Genomic DNA, 21,363 nt, shown 5'->3' on the forward strand with positions numbered 1-21,363 from the left:
TTTTCTATTAGCTTTTCTGCCTTGTGCTATCAGAAAGGCAGGGCTGAGGTTTTTGGAGACTTTTATTGCTAATGGTATCTTGGAGTTGAGAAGAAACCTGCACCCTACCACTACTCTTCTTGGACATTTAAAGTACTTCTGCTCTAAATGTGATTTGTATCTTGATGGTACTACTTTTAAGTTTTCGGGAAAAAATAAGACTGAAGCTTCAAGTCTCTTCAACCTGGTCAAATGTTTTGCCTTCACTACTTTAACCTTGACAATATAATTACTAGTCTTATGCATTTTCAGGTGGTTTAATGAGTCTTTTAAGTTTGAATTTTCTTAATATCTGAGTTACTATTCTAACGAATATTTACAATCAGAAAGTTCCCTCCCTTTGCAATTCAATTTCTAAAAGGATCTTTAAGTATAGAGTGGATATTCAAAGTGAGGGAGAACGGAGCCCAAATGGTATGACCATAGGAGGCCTCTGTTTTACATTTAATGTCCAAGGGACCTGTCAGAGCCTGAGAAACCCAACAATCTGATAGAGATCTGCAAAAGAGGCAACTGGGGACTATTAGAGATAAAGGAGAATCAGGATGAAAGAGCTATGAGACTTATTTTAGAAATTGCCTAATGACAAATTCAGGGTTTTGAATAGGAAATAGTATTTAGTATTCAAAAGGTTTCTCAAATAAGTGCAAAAAGGTAGTTCTGGCCCTTGAAAAGCTAATCTGAATAACAAAGACTGAGCTGACTTTACAGGAAAAGTGTGAAAGGCTTCTGAATGTACTTTCCTTTCCTTTGTCTTCACATGAAGATACCACACATTGTTCATACACAATTACACATGTCCATGCTCTGGAGTGGGGTAGATGTTGAAGTTTTTAAAAAATATTCTCTAATACTTTAAAATTCATTTTAAATGGTTATCAGTTACAACGCTTTTTTTTTTTTTTTTTAAACCTAACAGCAGTACTAGATAATAAGGTTATATTCCTATTACCACTAGTCCAGTTCAACCTGCTCTGTCATTTGGAAAGCAAGTAATCAGACATCTGAATTCTCCTTTATTTGAACATTTTTAAAAGTAAATATTTCAAGTATTAAACAGTCCTGATCTCTAAGTGTGCCCTAAATAAATATTTCAAAACTTTTATTTGTATAAATGAAAGTAACTGATGTCTACTTTATTTTCTATGTATAATTTGTCCTATATTCATTTATTTAATCATTCTCTACTAAAAATTATAATGAGTCTCCTTCTCTGAAGGCTTCTCTTTCTGGTAAATATTGATAAGAAAATCTTTCATATAAAAGAAGCTGAAGTTTTTTGGTCTGTTTGCAAATTATAAATTCTGGATTTAATTATATCCCTAGGGAAAAACCCGAGGAAATCTAAAGTACTAACATAATTAGGCCAAATTGTGTAATCAAAAGCAAATGATATGGTTATTAAAACTAATGAAATGATTTCCCAGCATTTAATTCATTTATTTGATTCAAGAAATTTTAGGAATCATAAACCAGGTATGGTGGCACATGCTTAAACGCAGCCACTTTGAAGACTGAGGTGGGAGGATCACAAGTTCCAGGTCAGCCCTGGTTTACTTAGCCAGCCCCTAAGCAATTTAGTGAGACCCTGTCTTAAAATAAAAAAGATAAAAGGAAGGGGTATGTAACTCAGTGGTTAAGTGTCCGTGGGTTCCTGATACCAAAAACCAAACAAGCAAGCAAACAACATGCTGATTTTAAGTCCTTTGGGTGTAAACCAAGAAATGTGATAGCTGGGTCAAATGGTGGTTCCATTCCAAGTTTTCTAAGGAATTTCCATACTGTTTTCCATAATGGTTGCACCAATTTGCAGTCCCACCAGCAATGTTGGAGTGTACTTCTCACCAATACTTATTGCTTGATAATTGCCATTCTGACTGGGGTGACATGAAATCTTAGAGTAGTTTTGATTTGCATTTCTCTAATTGCTAAAGATGTTGAACATTTTTTCATGTATTTGTTTGATTGTATTTCTTCTGTGAAGTGTGTGTTCAGTTGGTGCCAATTGCATGCTGTTTTTGTTATTATATCTCTGTGTAGAGTCTCAAGGTCTGGTATTATGATGCCTCCTGCTTCACCCTTCTTGCTAAGGATTGCTTTGGTTATTCTGGGTCTCTTTCCAAATGAATTTCATGATTGATTTTTCTAGTTGTATGAAGAATATCATTGGAATTTTAGGAATTGCATTAAATCTGAATAGCACCTTTGTTAGAATGGCCATTTCAACATTTTGACAATACTAATTCTGCCTATCCAGGAACACGGGAGATCTTTCCATTTTTTAAGGTCTTCTTCAATTTCTTTCTTTAGTGTTCTGTAGTTTTCATTGTAGAGATCTTTTCACTTCTTTTGTTAGATTGATTTTCAAGTATTTTATGTTTTTTCAAGGCTATTGTGAATGGAGTAGTTTTCCTCATTTCTCTTTCAGTAGATTCATCACTCAGGTATTTTGTCACAGTGATGGAAAGTTGACTAATACAAATGCTCATGCTATTTGAAACCTTCCTTTGTAGATTTCCTTCAAATAAATTAATTCTAAATATTGAAACATTTTTATTCAGAAATTATTGAAGGTTTAAAATGCTCTGTGATAAGTGAATTGTTGAATGGTGATTTATTTATTAAATTTATTTAAAAAATTTTTTTCTTAGTTGTAGTTGGACACAATACCTTTATTCATTTTTTATGTGGTGCTGAGAATCAAACCCAGTGCCTCACACATGCTAGGCAAGTGCTCTACCACTGAGCCACATTCCCAGTCCCAATGGTGATTTATTATAAGCATGAAATTATTAAATCTTAAAAGTTTTCTGTAAATACTGCAATAAAATGATGCATTAAATAAGATATATTTATTGTTACTATGTAAACAAAGAAAAATATGATTCCAAAACACTGGAAACAAACACTAAAATATGGTTGAAAAGATAAAATTTATCTTGTGTCTTTTGGAAATGGTAGACCTCATCTCATTTCAGTACATAATTGTCTTGGAGAGCATTGCATATTTTAATCAGTATAACTAAATTTTGTTCCATAGAAGATGGGAGAGTTTTTCTTTTTAAAAACAAATGTACTGTTATGAATCAATTTTCAGTATTATTTTTTCTATTTGTTCTTCTTAGATATACTTGACAGTAGAATGTATTTTTACATATTATACATGCATGGAGTATAACATTCTAATTAGGTTCCCATTCAGTGGTTGAACATGATGTGGAGTTACAATGTTCACTTATTCATATGTGAGCATAGGAAAGTTATGTCCAATTTATTCTACTGTCTTTCCCATTCCCATCTTCCTTTCCTTCTCTTCATTACCCTTTGTCTAATTCAATGTCCTTCTATTCTTCCCTCCCATATTTATTATGTAATACTTTTATTCTTTACTGTTTATAAATGAGTAAAGTGGGGCACAAAGAAGTTAAGTATTCAAAATTTTTCTGTATGCCTAATCTGTATTTATATCCACCATGTGACGCTGCCACAACAAATATAATGTGGTTAATACTTTAAATTATTGTTTTTTATTTAATATTTTAATTTTTGTTTGGCATTTGTATCAAATTCTGCATATTATGAACAATGCAATAAGATATAACTAATTAGTTTCAGTACTGTTAATTACTAATATTATAAACTATTGAAACCATAATTTAAAAATTAAAATTCAAACAAATCCTCATTGCTATAAACCTGTGTCAAACATACAATGGATTTCATTTTATTAGAGATCATATAATCTCTTGGAAATCTACCAATTAGCTTTTGCTTCATTGAATTCAACTACAACAATGACAAAATAAAGTTTTTAAATTTTTGTCTTTTAATCTGGTTATTTCACCTAAAGCCATTTACTGATTTCAAGTAAGTTAATGATTATACATTCTTTGTGAAATTGTAATATTGCACTGGAAAATTATAAGCCAATACAAATTTCTAATATATGTTTACATTAATAGATTTTGATATAGGATCCATGTGTTGTTCTTTACTTGTTCATTACAAAATTCAAAATAATGAAACGTAGAGTTTCTGTAACCAAGAAAATTCTTTCTTCTTGTTTCCTTAACGAGCCCTTCATAATTAGTAATGACATTATATGTATTTGTTGTCAAGGAAAATAGCATAAAGACCAGTACCTTGGTTCCTGTTGGGAAGCCCTGTTAGGGTCTGTGGACCATAATTCCTGGTGGGTAAACCTTGCCTAGTTGTGATTCCTCTCTCACTTCCATTCTTTCTTTGATCTGTTTAACTGAAATTCTTATAGTTATCTAATTAATTGACAAGGCATCTTACCAGTCTGCCGTTTTTTCTCTTTGTAAACTCTTCTCCTACTCAGAATACTAGACTGAACTAATTGCTTATTTAAAAATCTCTGTGCTGAATTTTTAGGTCCAACTAATGTGACACACACTGATAGCACTAACAATCCCGAAGCTGTACTTCCCTGAAATGTCCTATGTTCTTTCTAGTTCCTAGTTTTTAGCAAAGTCACCTTTTTAGAGAATTATAATGTTGTAATACATATGTGTAAAAGTAATTTGTAAGAATACAGCAGGCTTTAAAACAACAACAACAACAAAAATGGTTGGGCCTGGTCATGCATGCCTGTGGTCCTTCCTACTCAGGATACTGAGATAGGAGGATTGCAATTTCGAAGTCAGCCTGGGCAATTTAGCAAGACCCCTGTCAGAAAACAAAAATAAAACGTGCCGGAGATGTGGTTAATGGTAGAGTACCCCTGGGTTCAATCTGCAATACTACAAACAAAATAAAACAATACCATAAACCCACAATAAATGGACTTTATTTCTAAAACATTTTATACTTGTATGTGAAAGTGCTACAAATTTTAGCCTCATTAAATCACTTGTAGTCTTGCCAACCAGATAGAAAAAGGGTAACATGTCCCTTGAAATACCTCTTGGTGTTTATTATTTACAATTTTCTTAAATGTAAATTCCCAGACATTTAATAGGAATTCTCATGTTATATGTAAGTATATTTATTGTACATTTAGAATTTTTTTTTTTTTTTTTTTACAAAAATCTTATCTTCTTACACATCTTGGCTCTGACACTTAACTAGTTGCCTTGGGGATAACATTCAGTATTTAATAATTCTTGGTCATTCTTCCATGGGTAAATAGGGTGGGAAAAAAAAAGGTGAAACTGCAAACTTAATTCAGTTTTCAAAATATCAGCCTCTGTCACTGTAGAGAAATATGAACAATATTCTAGGTCTGATTTTTCTCCCAGGAAGAATTCCCAGTCTATTGTGAGAATGTATAGGAACAAGGCAGTGTATCCAGTTTGTGATAATTCTGGATGGTTTATTTTATATGTAAGGTACATTCCACATAGTGAAATTCATGTGTCCACCTCTTATCTTACGAGATAAGGTTGTTAATACCTGTATTTGGAATAAGGAACTAGATCTTAGGTGAAACAAATAGGACATGGCAGAGGCTGACTCCTTCCTAGGCCTATTGTGCATGGGTCCACAGGCTCATGAGTCTGGTACATTTCCAGATATAATTTCATGTAGTAACGTTATTAAGGAATATTTTGCATATCAAAAACTACTCTATTATCCAAACTGTAAAGTGATGCAGTCATCAGAAGCTTGTCAGTCATGTTTGGAAAAGAACTTAACGACACATTTAAGTCATTAAAAGTCCCACATGTTCTGTTTATTGAAATATTTTAAAAGTTGTGTTAAGAATTAAATTGAGGTTGTATGTGGACTAAAGAACTAATGGCACCTGCTAAATTCTCAGTGCAAACAACATTTATGTTTATTTTTTGTTGTGTGTGTATTTTTATTTGGTGCTGGTATTGAACTTAAATTTAAGTTTTTTGCCCTTTTTGGAAGTGATTTGCTCTTAGTAGTAGGGAAAAAAACCTTAGATTTTTTTTTTTTATTATTGATTTAAATGGAACTTCATTGAAGTTATTTTAGTTTCAACCTTAGTAAATAAAATTTAGTTAAAAAATTTCAAACCAAGGACAAAGCGATCTTTTGCATGAAAATAGTTACATATATTCTCTTAATAGACCTGAGTAGGGTACGTGTAGTTTACTTACCCTTGTATTACTTATCTCATACCTCACCTCTAAAATAAACATCACCTCAATGAGGATCAGAATATTATGTCAGAAAGGCAAGATTGGTTATATTACAACATCCATACATTTCAACTATCTAAATGAGTGTATTTTTTCATTAATGTTCAAAGAAAACCAGTACGTGTTATTCAGTTAAGAAACCTCAGCTGAAACTATGTAGATAGTCTGATTTAAATCACTTTACCTAAACAGTAGCCACTTGGCCATTAGTGTGTGGTAGGGGAATCCTGAAGAGTGCATAGGCAAATCTTCCTTCCGGTATCATGGGGAACAGGAAAAATGGAAGAAGAATATCAATAAATTGATTGTTGTACACAAGTGAATATCCATTGATATCATCCAGTGAGATACTTCCAGGCTCTTGAGTCCTAATAATCAATAAGTAGCAAGCTTTCATTTTGGAACTTAATTTTGAGATTCCATTCTGCATATAATGAGTGAAAATATGCATGGTTTTTGTTCTCTGTGGTTAGATAGCTTTCAAAAATCAGCACCATCTGTTCTTCTTTTAAAGACTCCGCTTGCCTTGCTGGTGTGGGAGTCATGTTGGTTTATGTTTCAAGACAGGAAACATTTCATTTTTCTGGGAAATGGAAATTTCATGGACTGTGTTAAACACTACGTTTGATCAATATTAGCTTGAGTTGAGAATGTTAGGAATCTAGATGCAGGAATGAAATTCACATACAATATTAACATCATGTGTGCTGAATAATTCTTGACATAATCCTAAATAATTTGGTGCTGGGTTGTGTTCATTAGTGCTCAGTTTTTATTACATCAACTGAACTGTGTCTAAAAGCACAAACAACTATTAATTTTCTTCTAGTAGAAGATATATATATATATATATTTTTTTTTAAAGATCTCATTATCTAGTATTGTCTATTTAAATTTTTTTTTTTTATTTTTACAGACTGCATTTTGACTCATTGTACACAAGTGGAGTACATCGTTTTGTTTCTATGGTTGTGCACATTGTAGATTCTTACCATTGTTAAAAAGTATTTGAATTAGGGTTTTTAAATGAATATTTTTACTCTTGTGGAATGTCATGATCATGAAGTAAAACTGTGTTACACATTTTCTCAATTTATTCCTTTGGAAGGTTGCTATAGAATTTTCATTTTCAATTGTGAAGGATTCCCCTCCCCCATATGTTTTCACTTGTTTCCTAAGAATGATGGGAAATTACTTTCCCCAGTGATTTGGTCAGTTAATCAAGTAATTCTAACATTAACACAAACACCTTCTGGAATTCTATTTGTGATACTTAAGAGACTTAAAAAGAGATTCCCTCTGGAATTATTTTCTACCCAATAGAACTGAAAGGAAAAATGGTTTAATTCATTGTGTCAACATTCAGATAAATATTTTCTCTAGGATACTATATAGCTCATGAATAGTTAACATGTCTCTCATTAAGTTAGGAAAATCGTGGAGATATTCTCAAAAGTGTGAAAAAAGCCAGTTAATAAATCATTTTTGGGGCATATAATTGAAACAGTTAAAATACTTTATTGTCTTAATTGTAATAAAACCACTTGAGAAAAAATACAATAAATTTGTTGAAGAGAGTACCATAAGAGCTTTCATTTCCTTTTGTACTTCCTAAGCATAAAAATCAAAGCTAAATAGGAAACTTAGGTAAGGGATTTAATTATATTTTTTATAAAACACTTTAAAAAGGTTGTTATTTCTTAAAACCACAGGCTTTTCTTTCAGTAATAGTTAATAAAAGTATTTAGTTCCTTGGAATTCAGAATTTGAATGTGGATATGCAAATGATGAGTTTCTAGACTAATTTTCCTTAAGTTTTTGTGAGGTGAATAGTGTGGTTTTGTTTTCCTTATTTAGTACTTTTTATATAGTGAATGTTATGGTTTGGATGTGAGGTGTCCCCCAGAAACTCACATGTGAGACAATGCAGGAAGATTCAGAGAAGAAATGATTGGGTTGTAAGAGTTTTAACTCAATCAGTGAATTAATCCCTGATGGGATTAATTGTGGTGGTTGGGTGTGGCTGGAGAGGGCAGGGGATTTGGGGCGTGGCTATGGGAGTATATGTTTTGTATCTGGAGAGTGGAGTGTTTCTCTACTTCCTCACCTCATGTGAGCTGCTTCCCTCTGCCACACTCCACCATGATGTTCAGCTTTACCTCAAGTCCCAAGGAATGGAGACTGCCTTCTATGGACTAAGACCTTCGAAACTGTTAGCCCTCTAATAAACTTTTCCACTTCTATAAATTGTGCTGGTCAGATCATTTAGTCACAGTAGCGAAATAGCTGACTAAAACTTGAATGATGAAGGAGGAATTTACATCTTAACTATTCTAATTATAACTTGTACAACTTTGCATGATACCTACTTAGGTTTTATTTTATTATTTTTTTTTAATGTATGAGGTAGACAAATATCTAGAACTCAAATAGGGGAGGAGGGGATAGAAGTAGAAAAATTTCCAAATTCAAGTGATAATTGGGAGTTTAGCCAAAGTTAGTTTTTTTTTTCAGAAATGTATTATCTATTGGCACTGTAACATTTTTTTTTCAGTTGAGGTTTGGCTTTTATATTATTAGCATAATGGAAGAAATGTTAATTTTTACTAGAAACCTGTAACCAATGGCTTCATGGAACACTTTAATCTTCCCTTGTCTACCAGGTGTATTTACCTGATTAGACTTAGCCTTCTGATCTAGGCTCATCAAGTGTTCATTTTTTCTTTGTTAAAAAAAAAAAAAAAATTAGGCTAAGTAATACACTCCCCCCTCACCCCAACTCCTACTCTGTCCTGAGGCAGGGTAGGATTCCAGACAGAATATTCAGCATGCCCTCTTGGTGAGCTATTTTTAAATCAGAAATAGAACACATAAAGTATAGACCTACAGAGATTACCTGATTCCTGCAGTTCCTTTTTGCCTTCTTTGGACATAACATGGCAGTTGGGGTAACTCTTGCAAACACATGTAGTGAGTTCCTTTCCCTGTACTTGAGCTCTGTCAAGTGGGGGACCTACCAGCATAGTTGCTGAACAGTTCTGAGGGCTGCTGGGAGCACATACCTTACTAGCACAGGAGCAGGATGCTGCCTTGCTGGCAAGTTGTTTCCTGCCTTATATCCTTCAAAGTAAATCTGATATCAGGTGGCCTGTAAGACTCTTCAGAGCCTAGATGTTTGGTTGAAACTAAAAAGTCCCTCCGTTCCTTGGCAAACATTTCAAATATGCACTCAGATTAAAAATTTAAAAATCATACTAAAATGCTTAGTATAAAAACTAGCAACTCCTCTTCACCACTCCACGATCTTGTAGACTTCTCTCCAGGTATCTGTTCTGATCCCTCCTTCCATGTACTAAATAACACAATATGTGTATGTTGTTCTTTTTCTGATTACCATTTATTAATATATGTATGTTCTTTTATTCCTTATTATCAGTTACTGACATTTGTTGCCTTGCCTTTGTGGAAGATGAAAGTTTTTCCTTTAACGCTATTTCCATCCTTTCAATATTGGTGCAGCAAAAGTCTAAGTTCAGGATTGGGTGTAAAGCTCAGTGGTGAAGCACATGCTTCACAGGTTGTGCAAGGCTTGAACTTCAATCCCAAACATACACATGTAGTATAAATTCCTTTACTAATCAGTTTCACGTTACATGGCACTGTAGGAATTGCTCACTGTATAACCTGTTAGTTAGTTTGATTACATTTATTGTTTTGTACATTTTCTTTTGTGGTTCTTGAAGTTAATTTATTTGACTTTTTAAAAATTGTTTTTTTTTTCTTGATCAGAGTTTTTAATATTTTCCCCTATAGTTTTCTAGGAGGACTGTCAAAATTCTGTTATTTTTAAAATATTCAAAATATTATTCGATTATTAATTTCTTTTTTCAGATGGAGATGGACCTCCCCAACATCTCCCTCTTCTGCTCTAATCTGAACTGGTTTCTGCTTTCTTGGGCTGTCCCTTCACCCACACACTGGGACTTGCCATAGGTCTGACCATTGTTTTACTTGAATTTCTTGGATTTTGCTACATCTCATACTGAAACAGCTTTATAAGAAAGGGTTCAGGCAAAGTCAATATATTTCATTTCTGAAAACTTACTTTTTTCAACTTTCATACTTCATTGTATTGAGAAATTTAATTCTATACTGAAAAATAATTTCTCCTTAGTATAGAAGGTATGACTCTGATCTAGTAGAATTTGTTATTATTCATAAGGTTTTATACCCTAGAGCATTTATTAATGATATTCTTTGTTTTATTCTACTTACTAATCATCCAAGTGTTATTTGTTAGTGTTCAGGTTAAATGTTGTTGGGAGATAATTCTCCATAGTTTTCTTGCATTCTGTTTAACTTAGTAACACACAACTTGTCTGAAAGATTTTTATATAGTGCCCAGCCTTGGAAGATAGTGAGCAAACTTCTTTAGTGTTTGTTTAAAAGATTCAAGATCCCTAAGTTCAGGGTTCTTCTTGTGTGTGTGTGCAAGTGTCCTGAGGCCTTCTTCACCTTGCCTTTTGAGAATTTTTGCTTGAAGAACTACTGCCTGCAAAGATGGTACTCTGACTGATGGAATAAGAGCAATCAAACTTTTGTGTTTTCTGAGACTTGTATCTCTTTCCAGCATTCATGAAGATATGTCAGGCTAACTTATGAGCTGGCAAAGGGGCTAAAATTTTGAATCTTCATAGTTATATTTTATTATTCATATTTTAAAAATGCATAGTAATTGTATATATTTGGGGGATGCTTTACAGTTCTTGAATCTTACTTTGTTTTTGAAAATTTCCTCAACCAGCAACGTGTAGTTTTTTCCTCCTCCTGCCATTCACTTAATTATATGAGCATTTAGTTATCTTTTTCTTGATTTGTTTTCATATTCCAAAGACATTTTACAATGTAAATATTTCAAATATAACAAAGTGAAAAAATACTGTTTTAAGCAAAGCTTAATTTTAGAAAAAAATTTTAATTGAATTGATTATGTAGTATTTTTATATTAAATTCTTTTGCAAAGCAAATAGTACATATGGATGAATATATATACACATTAAATGTAACACATTGTATATTTAACTGTAACTTTTTTTTTTTTTTCTTTTTGCGGTACTGGGGATCGAACCCAGGGTCTCGTGCTTGCAAGGCAAGCACTCTACCGACTGAGCTATCTCCCCAGCCCTGTAACATCTTTTAACATATTAACTATAACACTTATAGATAGATGGTTTGTCTGAAAAGATAGAGATCATCTTGCATTTGTATATAATTACCCTAAGATAATTTACCAAGGTATATTTTATCCATAAATCATTTCTGTTTTCAGTGACATTTATAAACTGCCATTCATTTGACAGTTACTGTGTATCAGGCACCATGTCATACTTTTGACATGGATTTACTTAGTTCTTTTAGTAGTCCCAAGAGAATCCCATTTTTCAGAAAAAGGAATAGATACAGAAAAAGCATATCACTTGCCCAAGGTTATTAAATTGGGAATGCTAGAGGTGGTATATATACTCTAGTATTTTTAATTCTTGAGCCTGAGTGCTCTGCACCACCCCAAAATCCCCACCCCAGCATTGATGATCGAATTTAGGGCCTTACACATGCTAGACAAAAGCTCTACCACTGAACTATGAGCTATATTGCCAACCTTTTACTAAGATTATTTTTTATTTTAAGATAAGGGTCTCCCTAAGGTGTCCAGGCTGGGCTGGAACTTGTGATTCTCCTGCCTCAGCCTCCTAAGTAGTACAGGTGTGTGCCCCATTGAGTGTGAACTCTCCACACTCAAAAAAATATATACTATTTCATAAGGAAGTTATTTAACACTGTCTAGTTTAAATTAATAGTATGGTACTTAAATATTGATATAAGGTATATAATAACTGAGCTTCATTTACTATGGTTACAATGGAATTCAATATATAAATCTTGCTAAAAGTAACTGTTCAGTCACAGCTTTAAAAAAGTACCAGACAATAAAATAAAACCTTATAGGAGCTGATATTTATGTATCTAAAAGTTGAGAAATTCTAAGCTGTGGTTCCCACAGCAACTGCAGCTCAGCTTCAGGGCAGTGAATGTTGCAATCCAAACTGAACACCATATGCAGCCACATGAAATAATATTCGACATACTTTGGGGGGCCTGATAATGGCCACTGTGGGAACAATGAATGTGTAAATTATCAGTTACTGGTTTATCACTGTAGTTGGGGGCTTTTCATTTATGTGGCAATTTTGATAGTGCAACTTAGGTGTTTCACTTGGCGATACATCTTGGTGGCATTTCAGTGGGGCTTAAATTATTAATGAATCCCTGAATCAAAATGTCTTCAACTTGTAAGATTATTTTTATGTCTTACATCTGGTTTATAAACAATCACATTAGGTCTCCTCCCTACCCCCACTCCCAATGGAAAAGCATCATTTTGGGAGTTCGTGTTTATATTCAAAGTGCTGTTCTTAGGCAGGTTCAAGATGCTGTTAACCTTTGAGATGTATAATGTGCTGGTGCTTAAGAGAGATAGATGACTAAGAAGTACATATTAGAGCCTCTCAAAACGCAGGATCATCAATCTTCAAGTAGCCTGGTTCCATGCAGTGCACCACCTTCCGGGATGCACGTAGCACCTCTGTAGCTCACAGACAAGCTCTGTGCATTCTGCTGCTTATTTTGATAGATTCTCAGTAGAAATGACAATAGAACATAATGAATTATTCTACCTTAATTTAGTGTATTTTGTGTCTTGAACCTCTAGCTCTTGCTTATCATTTTATTGATTGATCTCTCTTTTGATGGCATGTGCATTTCTACTAGGAATCTCTCAAATACGTGGGTAAAATTATAAAATTTTTCTCAAAGGTAGACTCTTTCATAATGTAGGTGATTTAATATGTTCATAGTAAAATCACTGATGCCCAATTTGTACCATAGGAAAAGAAAACACTAACAAATTGTATGTATACATCAATTTTATTTGTGAACATTCAAGAAATTAAATAAATAAATTTTATGTAGTTGCCTTGGGACATCCCTAGAGATTCCTACAGATAATTTTACCTTAAGTAGGAAACTATTTACAGAGTGTCTAACAGGTGCTAGACATTGTGGATCCTAGGTAAAATACACATGGGCCTCTTAACCATTGTGTTTGGAGATCTGAATCTTTTTAAAATACTATAATTTGGTTAACAAGACCATGATATCAGGCATGTTATCATTATTCAGCTCGAAAAACCAACATAAATATTTGTGAAACTCCCTAATGAAAAGGGAATGGTATCATTATAAATTAAGGAATATTCTTATTAGGCATTTCATTTATTTTTGTGAACTTCTAAATTTATTCCACGTGCTCTTTTCCAGTTTCAGCATACTTTATCCAATGTCTACAACATACTGGAACATATTTTTACAAAATGTTGCCTTTGTTGAAGGAGGAATACAAATGGCAGCAGTGGGTGGGGTGCTGATTGTGTTGCTATTTGTTTTTCCTTGATATGTAGAAGTAAACACGAACCTTTTTGACTAAGACTTCAATGTCTTTATAAACAGCTCTAAGACAGTCAATTGGTTAAGGTAACTTCACGTGAAATTTCCCAGGATGAAGGATTTTAAGTCTGAGATTCTGCTTATGACATGTTCCAGTTGACAAGCTAAGTTAGTAGGAGATGAGGACTCTCAAATTTCATATATATATATATATATATATATATAAAAATATATATAAATATATATATTTAACTGTTGATGGACCTTTATTTTATTCATTTATTTTTGTGTGGTGCTGAGAATTGAACCCAGTGCCTGACACATGATAGGCGCGCACTCTACCACTGAGCCACCACTCCAGCCCTGACTCTCAGATATTGACTTCAAAGATTTTGGTAGTGGTCACAGATTATAATGTAGTCTCAAATGTTTAGATCTGTAAACAATTTTAAATATGCATCCCCAGTGCCACACACATTTATTTATTAGTATACCATAACATTATAGTAATATGTAATTATTTCCTTATACATACATCAAAAAAAGTGAAGTTAAAATAATGAGATAAGAAAAGGTACATAAATTGATGTTCAGTTTTCTTTCCTTATCCCAGCAGTATCTTCTTTATCTTCTGGGACTTGCTAACTCTGAATGCTGTTGCTTTAAAATTCAACTTTATACACTCACACCCATCTTATCATTGAAGGTCATTCTCCCTAGAGGAAATACTTAGTTAACTTGATCATACTGCCTGTTACACTGGGATTTTATCCCACTTCCTTTCACATTGTGGAAATAAACCTAACAGTGTGCTTCTCTCTTGTGTCCTGCTACCTCCAGGACGAGGATGGGACAGAAGAAGATAGTAGCCGCGTGGAACCGGTTGGACATGCTGACACTGGTTTAGAGAATATACCCAGCTTTTCTCTGGAGTAAGTTGCTGATGGTTTTAACTACATTTGTTATGTACATGTAGCATCATTAATCGCAGAAAGTATTCCAAAAGCATATGGCATGCGGAATGTTTGTGCTTAGTTAAAAAACATGCCTTGCTTTGATTTGTTTTTCCTAAGAGCATCTTTCATCTGTTGAGTTAATTATGTACTGTAAGCAGTATAGCATGGAAGTTCACATGTACCTGTTCTGAGTTTCATGCCTTGGCAAATACTGTTAAATTAGAATATTAAAATAGTATTTGATTAAAAATGTTCACCATGTTGACAGCACTGTAAACACTATTTTCAGATTGCTTTGTCAGTATTTCAGTCATTTTTCAACTTTGTTAACTTAAAAAAATTGTGGCTATACTTTACATGAAAAACTAGTTGGATCATGTAAGCATTAGTCACTGTTGTGTGTGTGTGTGTGTGTATGTATATATGTATTTTTAATTTGAAGAAATAGAAAATCTCGACATTTGATAAAAAAATAGAGGTCATAGTTCAGGGACCTCGAATATGATTTTAAATACAAAAGAACAAAAATGTGTTTTCCAATAGTATCATAACACTATAATCATTGTAAATATTGGCATGTTAAAAGGGAAAATGTTCTCAGAACCTTTTCCCTCAATATTTTAGAACAGGAAAGACAGTCATTCTGGATTCTTTCTTCCAATGTAGGTAAAGTTGGGGGTGTAAACATTAACATTTATACCTTAATTCTGTCTTCTCTTGGCTTTCCAAGGGAGGGCTCTAAGAACTTTCGTGATACTAAGCAGCACACTCCAGGATCAGGTTATGATTAGGTACATAGCAATCAGCACTTGGAGTGTTTCCATTGGAGACACACTTGCTGTGCCAGAGTTCTTTTTAGAAATATATAACAAATTAAAGTAAAATAGTAAATGTAAATAAAATATATTTATCAAAGTTGTACCACTCTTATTTGTTAAGCCAATGATTAAACTGTTGTTGAAATTGTTAGCAGTGTCTGAGAGGGTTCATCATAGAAAAAGGGGTTTTAGAACCCATACCTGAAAGGCTCTCATAGCAGATTAAGAAATAGTGACTGAAATATCATAGAATAGTGGGCAATAAGGACAATTGGGTTCTCCTCTGGATAGTTACCCACAGGGGCAAAATCATTAGATTTTGGAAAGGATCAGTGATGAGACAAATGTAAGAGTACTTGGTAAATTATCAAGTACTATATAGATGCAGCAGCTTTATTCAGCTAATCTTCAGAGTCCATGAGATAGATATGGGGATGGAAAATTTTCAGTGGAAGACTCAACATTTGACTGCAAAGCATGAGTTTATATTATATGGAAGAGCGTGGTTCAAGAGAAATGGTTCTGTGTCATTTTTAATGTAGTTATCTCTGATGATTGCTCTCCCTCCATGCCATCAGACTAGTGTTCAGGTATGTGGTGTTTGACGTGGCCCTCATCAACCATGCTTATATCCCTAATTATGTGTGTATATGCCTGTGTACTTGGTGGGGTTTTTGTTTTGTTTCCTTTTGTTGTTTATTGTGTGTCTGTGTTGTGGCGGATTTTTGTTTGGTTTGGTTTGTTTACAGTACATGTTCATGCTCCCTCATTCATCATTGTCTCACAGTGATATGGTAAAGCTCGTACAAGTCCCCAACGATGGAGGGCCTCTGGGAATCCATGTAGTGCCTTTCAGTGCTCGAGGCGGCAGGTAACGTATCTTGGAGGTTTTTAACTGAATCATAATGCACAGTGTTTTTATCTTCATTTATGTTCAGATATAGAAAGGTGTTGACTTAAGCATGTGCTTAATAGAAAACTTTTCACTTGGGGGCAACTGCTGCTTCATTCATACGTATGTATCCTAATCACAGAAAGCTCTTAGCCTAATGAAGAGAGGTTTTTTTCAGGCACAGGAAGAAATGGTGCATTTAAATTATTGTAATAGGTTTATTGTTCATCACGTCTGAGCTAACATTTAACTTTCGCTATGAATTGATGGCTTTAGTTAGAACTCCGCTTGGAGTTGCAAAGTTTGGGAGGGCTTAAAGCATTTACCTGGAAAAATTCATCCATTAAAAATTACCTGGATAACTTGGGTGATGAATCATTTTAAATTTGCCTTGATGATTAGTTAGTTCTGCAATTTTATTTACTTTGATAATTTTAAAATACCCTCAAGTTTGAAGTTTTAGAAAATGAAGCATGCTGGAGATTTATTCCCTACTTGTGGTTTGTAACTTCTTCACTTTAATATCCAAAAATATATCAAAATGTCCAGTGATTGTTAATCCAGACTTCATTATAGTACAGAACACACATCCTTAAAAACTACAAATGACCCATGAGGTTCCTTAATTCTGTTCTTTATTTTTGTTTCTGTGAAACCATAATTGTAATTTTGGTTTTAATATATTCAAATGTGCAAATTGATTTGCCACTAGTGACTGGTGGGCCTCCATCCTGGACAAGTGAAGTACATGGCATGCTTGCCCAGGAACTTAAACCTATGGACATCTAACTTAGCAGTTTTATTACAATCTTTCTTATTTGCTCATCTGTTGATTACCTGGTAAAATATACTTATGAACTTTTTGACTTCTTAATTTTCAATTCCTTATTTCTTTTATTTTTTTCACCTTTTAATTTTTCATGTATAATTTCTTTTCATGGGGACAGAAAAGGGGAAGTTGGAAAGTAGCCTGAGACCAGTGACTGAGCATTGAGACCAGTGTTTGAGAACCTAGACAAGTGACTGAATGCTTAGATCAGTAGCCAGGAGCTTAGACTGGCAATCCAGAGCTTAGACACAATTAAATCCATGATCAAGGAATTATACGTATCTTGCATTTTCTAAAAGACAGTGTATAAATTGCAAGTATATGATTAAATATGTATTTTTCATTTTTAATGCAACTATCTGAGCAATTGTACCACCTTTCTAATATTTTAGTAACCTTGGTGAATCCAGATTTCAGTCCTTCGGTAAAGCACCTTTGGTTTATTGAATGTCTCAAAGCTGAGAATGTTGTTTTTAGAACTCTGTTGGAGTACAATGAATCCTGAATGTTAGTCCTTTATACCAGTACCTGAAATTCACCTTGAATTTTTGAGTGGTGTTACATTCACAGAGTTGCAATTGCTTTCATTTTTTTTCCTCCTCTTTTTTATTTTTATTTTTGAACTCTGAAGGAGCATTAAAATTTTTTCAAAGAACTTTCAGTTAAACAGTATTAGTAGTTTTCAAAGTGGACCTTGCCTTTATTTCCTTTAAAAAATATATTAAAAAATCATCTCAAAAATGTCTTGTAATTCTTTCATGAATAGGAGACAGAAAGGTAAGCAGGTAAAATGGATTATAGCTTCCCAATACTAATGTGCCTTAAACTGTGAAACTTAACTCATCACAAATGGGATTAAATTGTCCATGTACCAGCTTCAAACCAGTATTTCATTTACAAAAATGTCATTTTTTAAGTCATTTTAAACATCTTTATTACTTCTGCATTTAAGGATATTTGGATGAAGTAAATAGATAAAAAACTTAAAACAAAAGGGGAATAAGACAGGAAAATATGCTTATTAGACTAATTCATAGGTAGACTTTTACAAAACCAACATGGCCTTTAGTTCAGTTTTGATTCACTGAACACATTCAAGTGAAGAGTATCACTTTGCAGAGCTAAAAGTTTTTTCTATAACTGAGACCTTTTTTTAATTACTATTAATTTGGCACTTAATGAGGAAAATCTTGTGCAGATTTTCTATATAAACTTATTTAAGAAAGATTCTTTATATACCCTTTTCAGGTATCATTAATTTTTATATGGAAGCAGAGAAGAATTTTTTATTTTTATTGAAGTCTTTAGGATTTAAAGATGCATGGTGACATCTTTAAGTTTCCACCATGATAGTCATGGTTCTTCAGCGGTCTGTAGACAATGGGGGAAGAAAAGCAGGTAGGCTGCTCAGACTCCCAGACACTGTTCTTCTTGAGCCAGAGACACCTAGAAATGCTTCAAAGTGGGTTCCTCTAGTTCAGTTGGAAACCTTTCCAAGCATTCATCATGTGATAATTCCTGTTTTAGGTGCTGGGAAACAAAGATGAATAGGAAATGGATTTCCTCTGGGAATTTGCAGTCTAGATGGAGTGAGAGCTGAGAAATCACACAATTATAATTATGTGATAAATGTTGATACAGTTATATAATAGTGATCTGGGAGCTGAGAGAGAATTGTCGGCATTGGGCAACTGAGACTGGCTTGCTGAGGATGCCAATTTTAAATGTGATGACAGCTTATAAAGGGAGCTGCATCAACTCCATAGTGACTGCAAGGGCAAATTAAGCAGTATGGTATAGCAGAAAGGAAGAAATTAAGTGGAACTCAGGAAGAAATTGCACATACCTCTTGTGGGAATACAAGAAAATATATTCATGGTACGTAAGTTGAAATTTCCACGAATGCCTTCCGTGGTACAAAATTCTAATCTTTCCTGGGCTTTCTCAATTTTGGAGACATAACTAATTGAATAACTCTTACTGAATATTTATTTTTATAAATCTGATAAATACACATCAATATTGCTTTCCTATTTAGATTTTCAAAGTCAAGGTGTCTAAGGTACTATTCAGAATTAGAATTATATATTGAAGCAAAAAGGAACACCCTCCATGTCACCTCCAATGTCACATTTAATTAAGGAAAATAGTAGTTTAAAATTGTGAAGTCAAGGATAGAGAACATTTTAAAGCCACTTAGCTATTATGGAAAATGTATAATCAAGTTTTTCTAAAGAAGGATCCGGGACATTAATGACAATCAGATCACCTTCCAACCCTTCCTTCAGTTACCACCTCTTGATACTTAGACAATATCATCTTGCCCTTGATGGTATTTTTCTTTAGTTATCTTCCTTTATTTTATTAAAAACAATGAACTCATCTCCTTATTTACAGTTTCACAACCTTGAAATCAACTTTCCCTTCACACCAAACATTTCATTTGACTCGGATTTAGGTGACAAACATAACCTCATTTAAATCACAAATACTTCTATTTTCAGAAAATTTAAAACAAATGATTGTGACTTCCTTTGGTAGAAGACCATGCTTTATTTTATATATTTTTATGTTTCTAGGACCTATTCATAGATATTAGACCAAAGGATTTTAAGTATTGCTTTTACTGGGCAAAGAAATGAATGAACCCATGAATGAATGAATCCATTTTAGCTTTGACATTACTAGATTAAAAATAAAGCAGCAATGTCATATCCTGGCCTCCATAGTGTTTAGTGAATTTTCTTTGCACTTTCTAATGATATAGAAATATGATTATATCATTAAGTCTATAAAAAGTAAGAGAAAATTGCTTGTTGAAATAGGAGTTGACCTATTACAATTATAATATTTCTTGGTTGGTTTTAAGGGACTTAATTGAGAAAAAAGTATATAGAAAGATACATGCTACATGTCATAGGGATTTAGAGAAAGTAGTACTATTGAATGTAGTACACTGTGCAAGCCCTCAGAGAAGCAATTGAACCTGACCTATTCCAGTGACATTGTTCTAGAAAGATAGTCATTCCAAAAATATTTTATGAATAAGGGCTATATACAAGTGTGTGTGATTTGGTGGGAAATAGTTTGCAAAGTAGATGAATCAGAATATATTAGACGATAATGCTGCGGAGACTTTCATTAGTCTTACATGAACTCCAATCTAACTCATAGTACATATTCTAAATCTTTTTCCCTATCGATACAAGTATGTTTAAAACATTTTGATGAAGTATAGGCTGTTTCTCTGAATCTTTTCTGTAACAGATTCTTGTATACATTCATCTTTGTACTCAAATCTGTGGCACTTAAAATCTCTTTGGTATTACTTTTTCCTTATGGAAATAGTAGTTATGTGTTTATTAATTTTATTTAAGCAGGTTTTTTCAAAAAAATCTAGTGTCTACCAGTTATAACTTCTGGTGCTGAGGATATCCCAGACCTGGGATTCGCAAACTTTCTGTGAAGAGAGTCTCAGGGGCAGAAGCCCCTGAGGTTCTGTTACAACTACTCATACTTGTTGTAGTGTGAACACTGTCCTTGACAAAAAATAAACAAATGACTAGGTGCAGTGACACACACGTATAATCTCACTACTAGGGAGGCTGAGGCTGAAGGATCATCAGGTTTGAGGGTAGCCTGGGCAACTCAGACCTGACTCAAAGTGAGAAAATAAAAGGGTTGGGAATGTAACTAAGTGATAGTGAACTTGCATAGCATTTGGGAGGTCCTGGGTTTGATCCCTGTGTATTGCAAAAACAAGCAAACAAACTAACACAAAGAAGTGTGGCTGTGTTTCAGAAAAGCTTCTCTTAAAAAACCATTTGCTGGCTGATTTGATTCATGGGCTGTAGTTTGCCAGCCTTTGCCCTAGGGAATCAAATAAACAAAAATGCCTGATGGTCTGGGGTTTATAGTTCATTATTTGTCATGTTTAAAACTCCCTTATCGGTTTCCTATTCATATTTGTGGGGAGCAAGCGTCCATAATTTTTTCAGTTTCACTTACTGGTTGACAAGAAAGCCTTTTGTGGCAACTGGGTATTATTTTGCACACACACACCCAATCCTGCTGCCAGTTCTCAGGAATTCACAAGAAAAAGGGAAAAAGGAAAAACAAACAAAAAACCCACCAAGCATCTCCCAGTTAGTAAAATGTGCTCACATAATTCTCCTTTCTAGGATCTGATTCTCAC

General features: G+C 33.7%; 1 protein-coding gene across 21 annotated transcripts in view; it reads left to right on the forward strand.

The window, feature by feature from the left end:
• Pard3 (par-3 family cell polarity regulator) overlaps positions 1-21,363 on the forward strand; it is a 649,712-nt gene that overhangs the window by 361,636 nt on the left and 266,713 nt on the right. For all 21 annotated transcript variants that reach the window (XM_047521509.1, XM_047521522.1, XM_047521510.1 and 18 more), the window contains 2 exons: positions 14,514-14,605; positions 16,235-16,318. In XM_047521509.1, the coding sequence (XP_047377465.1) occupies positions 14,514-14,605; positions 16,235-16,318 (176 nt within the window). The remainder of the gene's footprint in view (positions 1-14,513; positions 14,606-16,234; positions 16,319-21,363) is intronic.

The sequence above is a fragment of the Sciurus carolinensis genome, chromosome 12 (assembly GCF_902686445.1).
Source record: "Sciurus carolinensis chromosome 12, mSciCar1.2, whole genome shotgun sequence".
Taxonomy (NCBI): domain Eukaryota; kingdom Metazoa; phylum Chordata; class Mammalia; order Rodentia; family Sciuridae; genus Sciurus; species Sciurus carolinensis.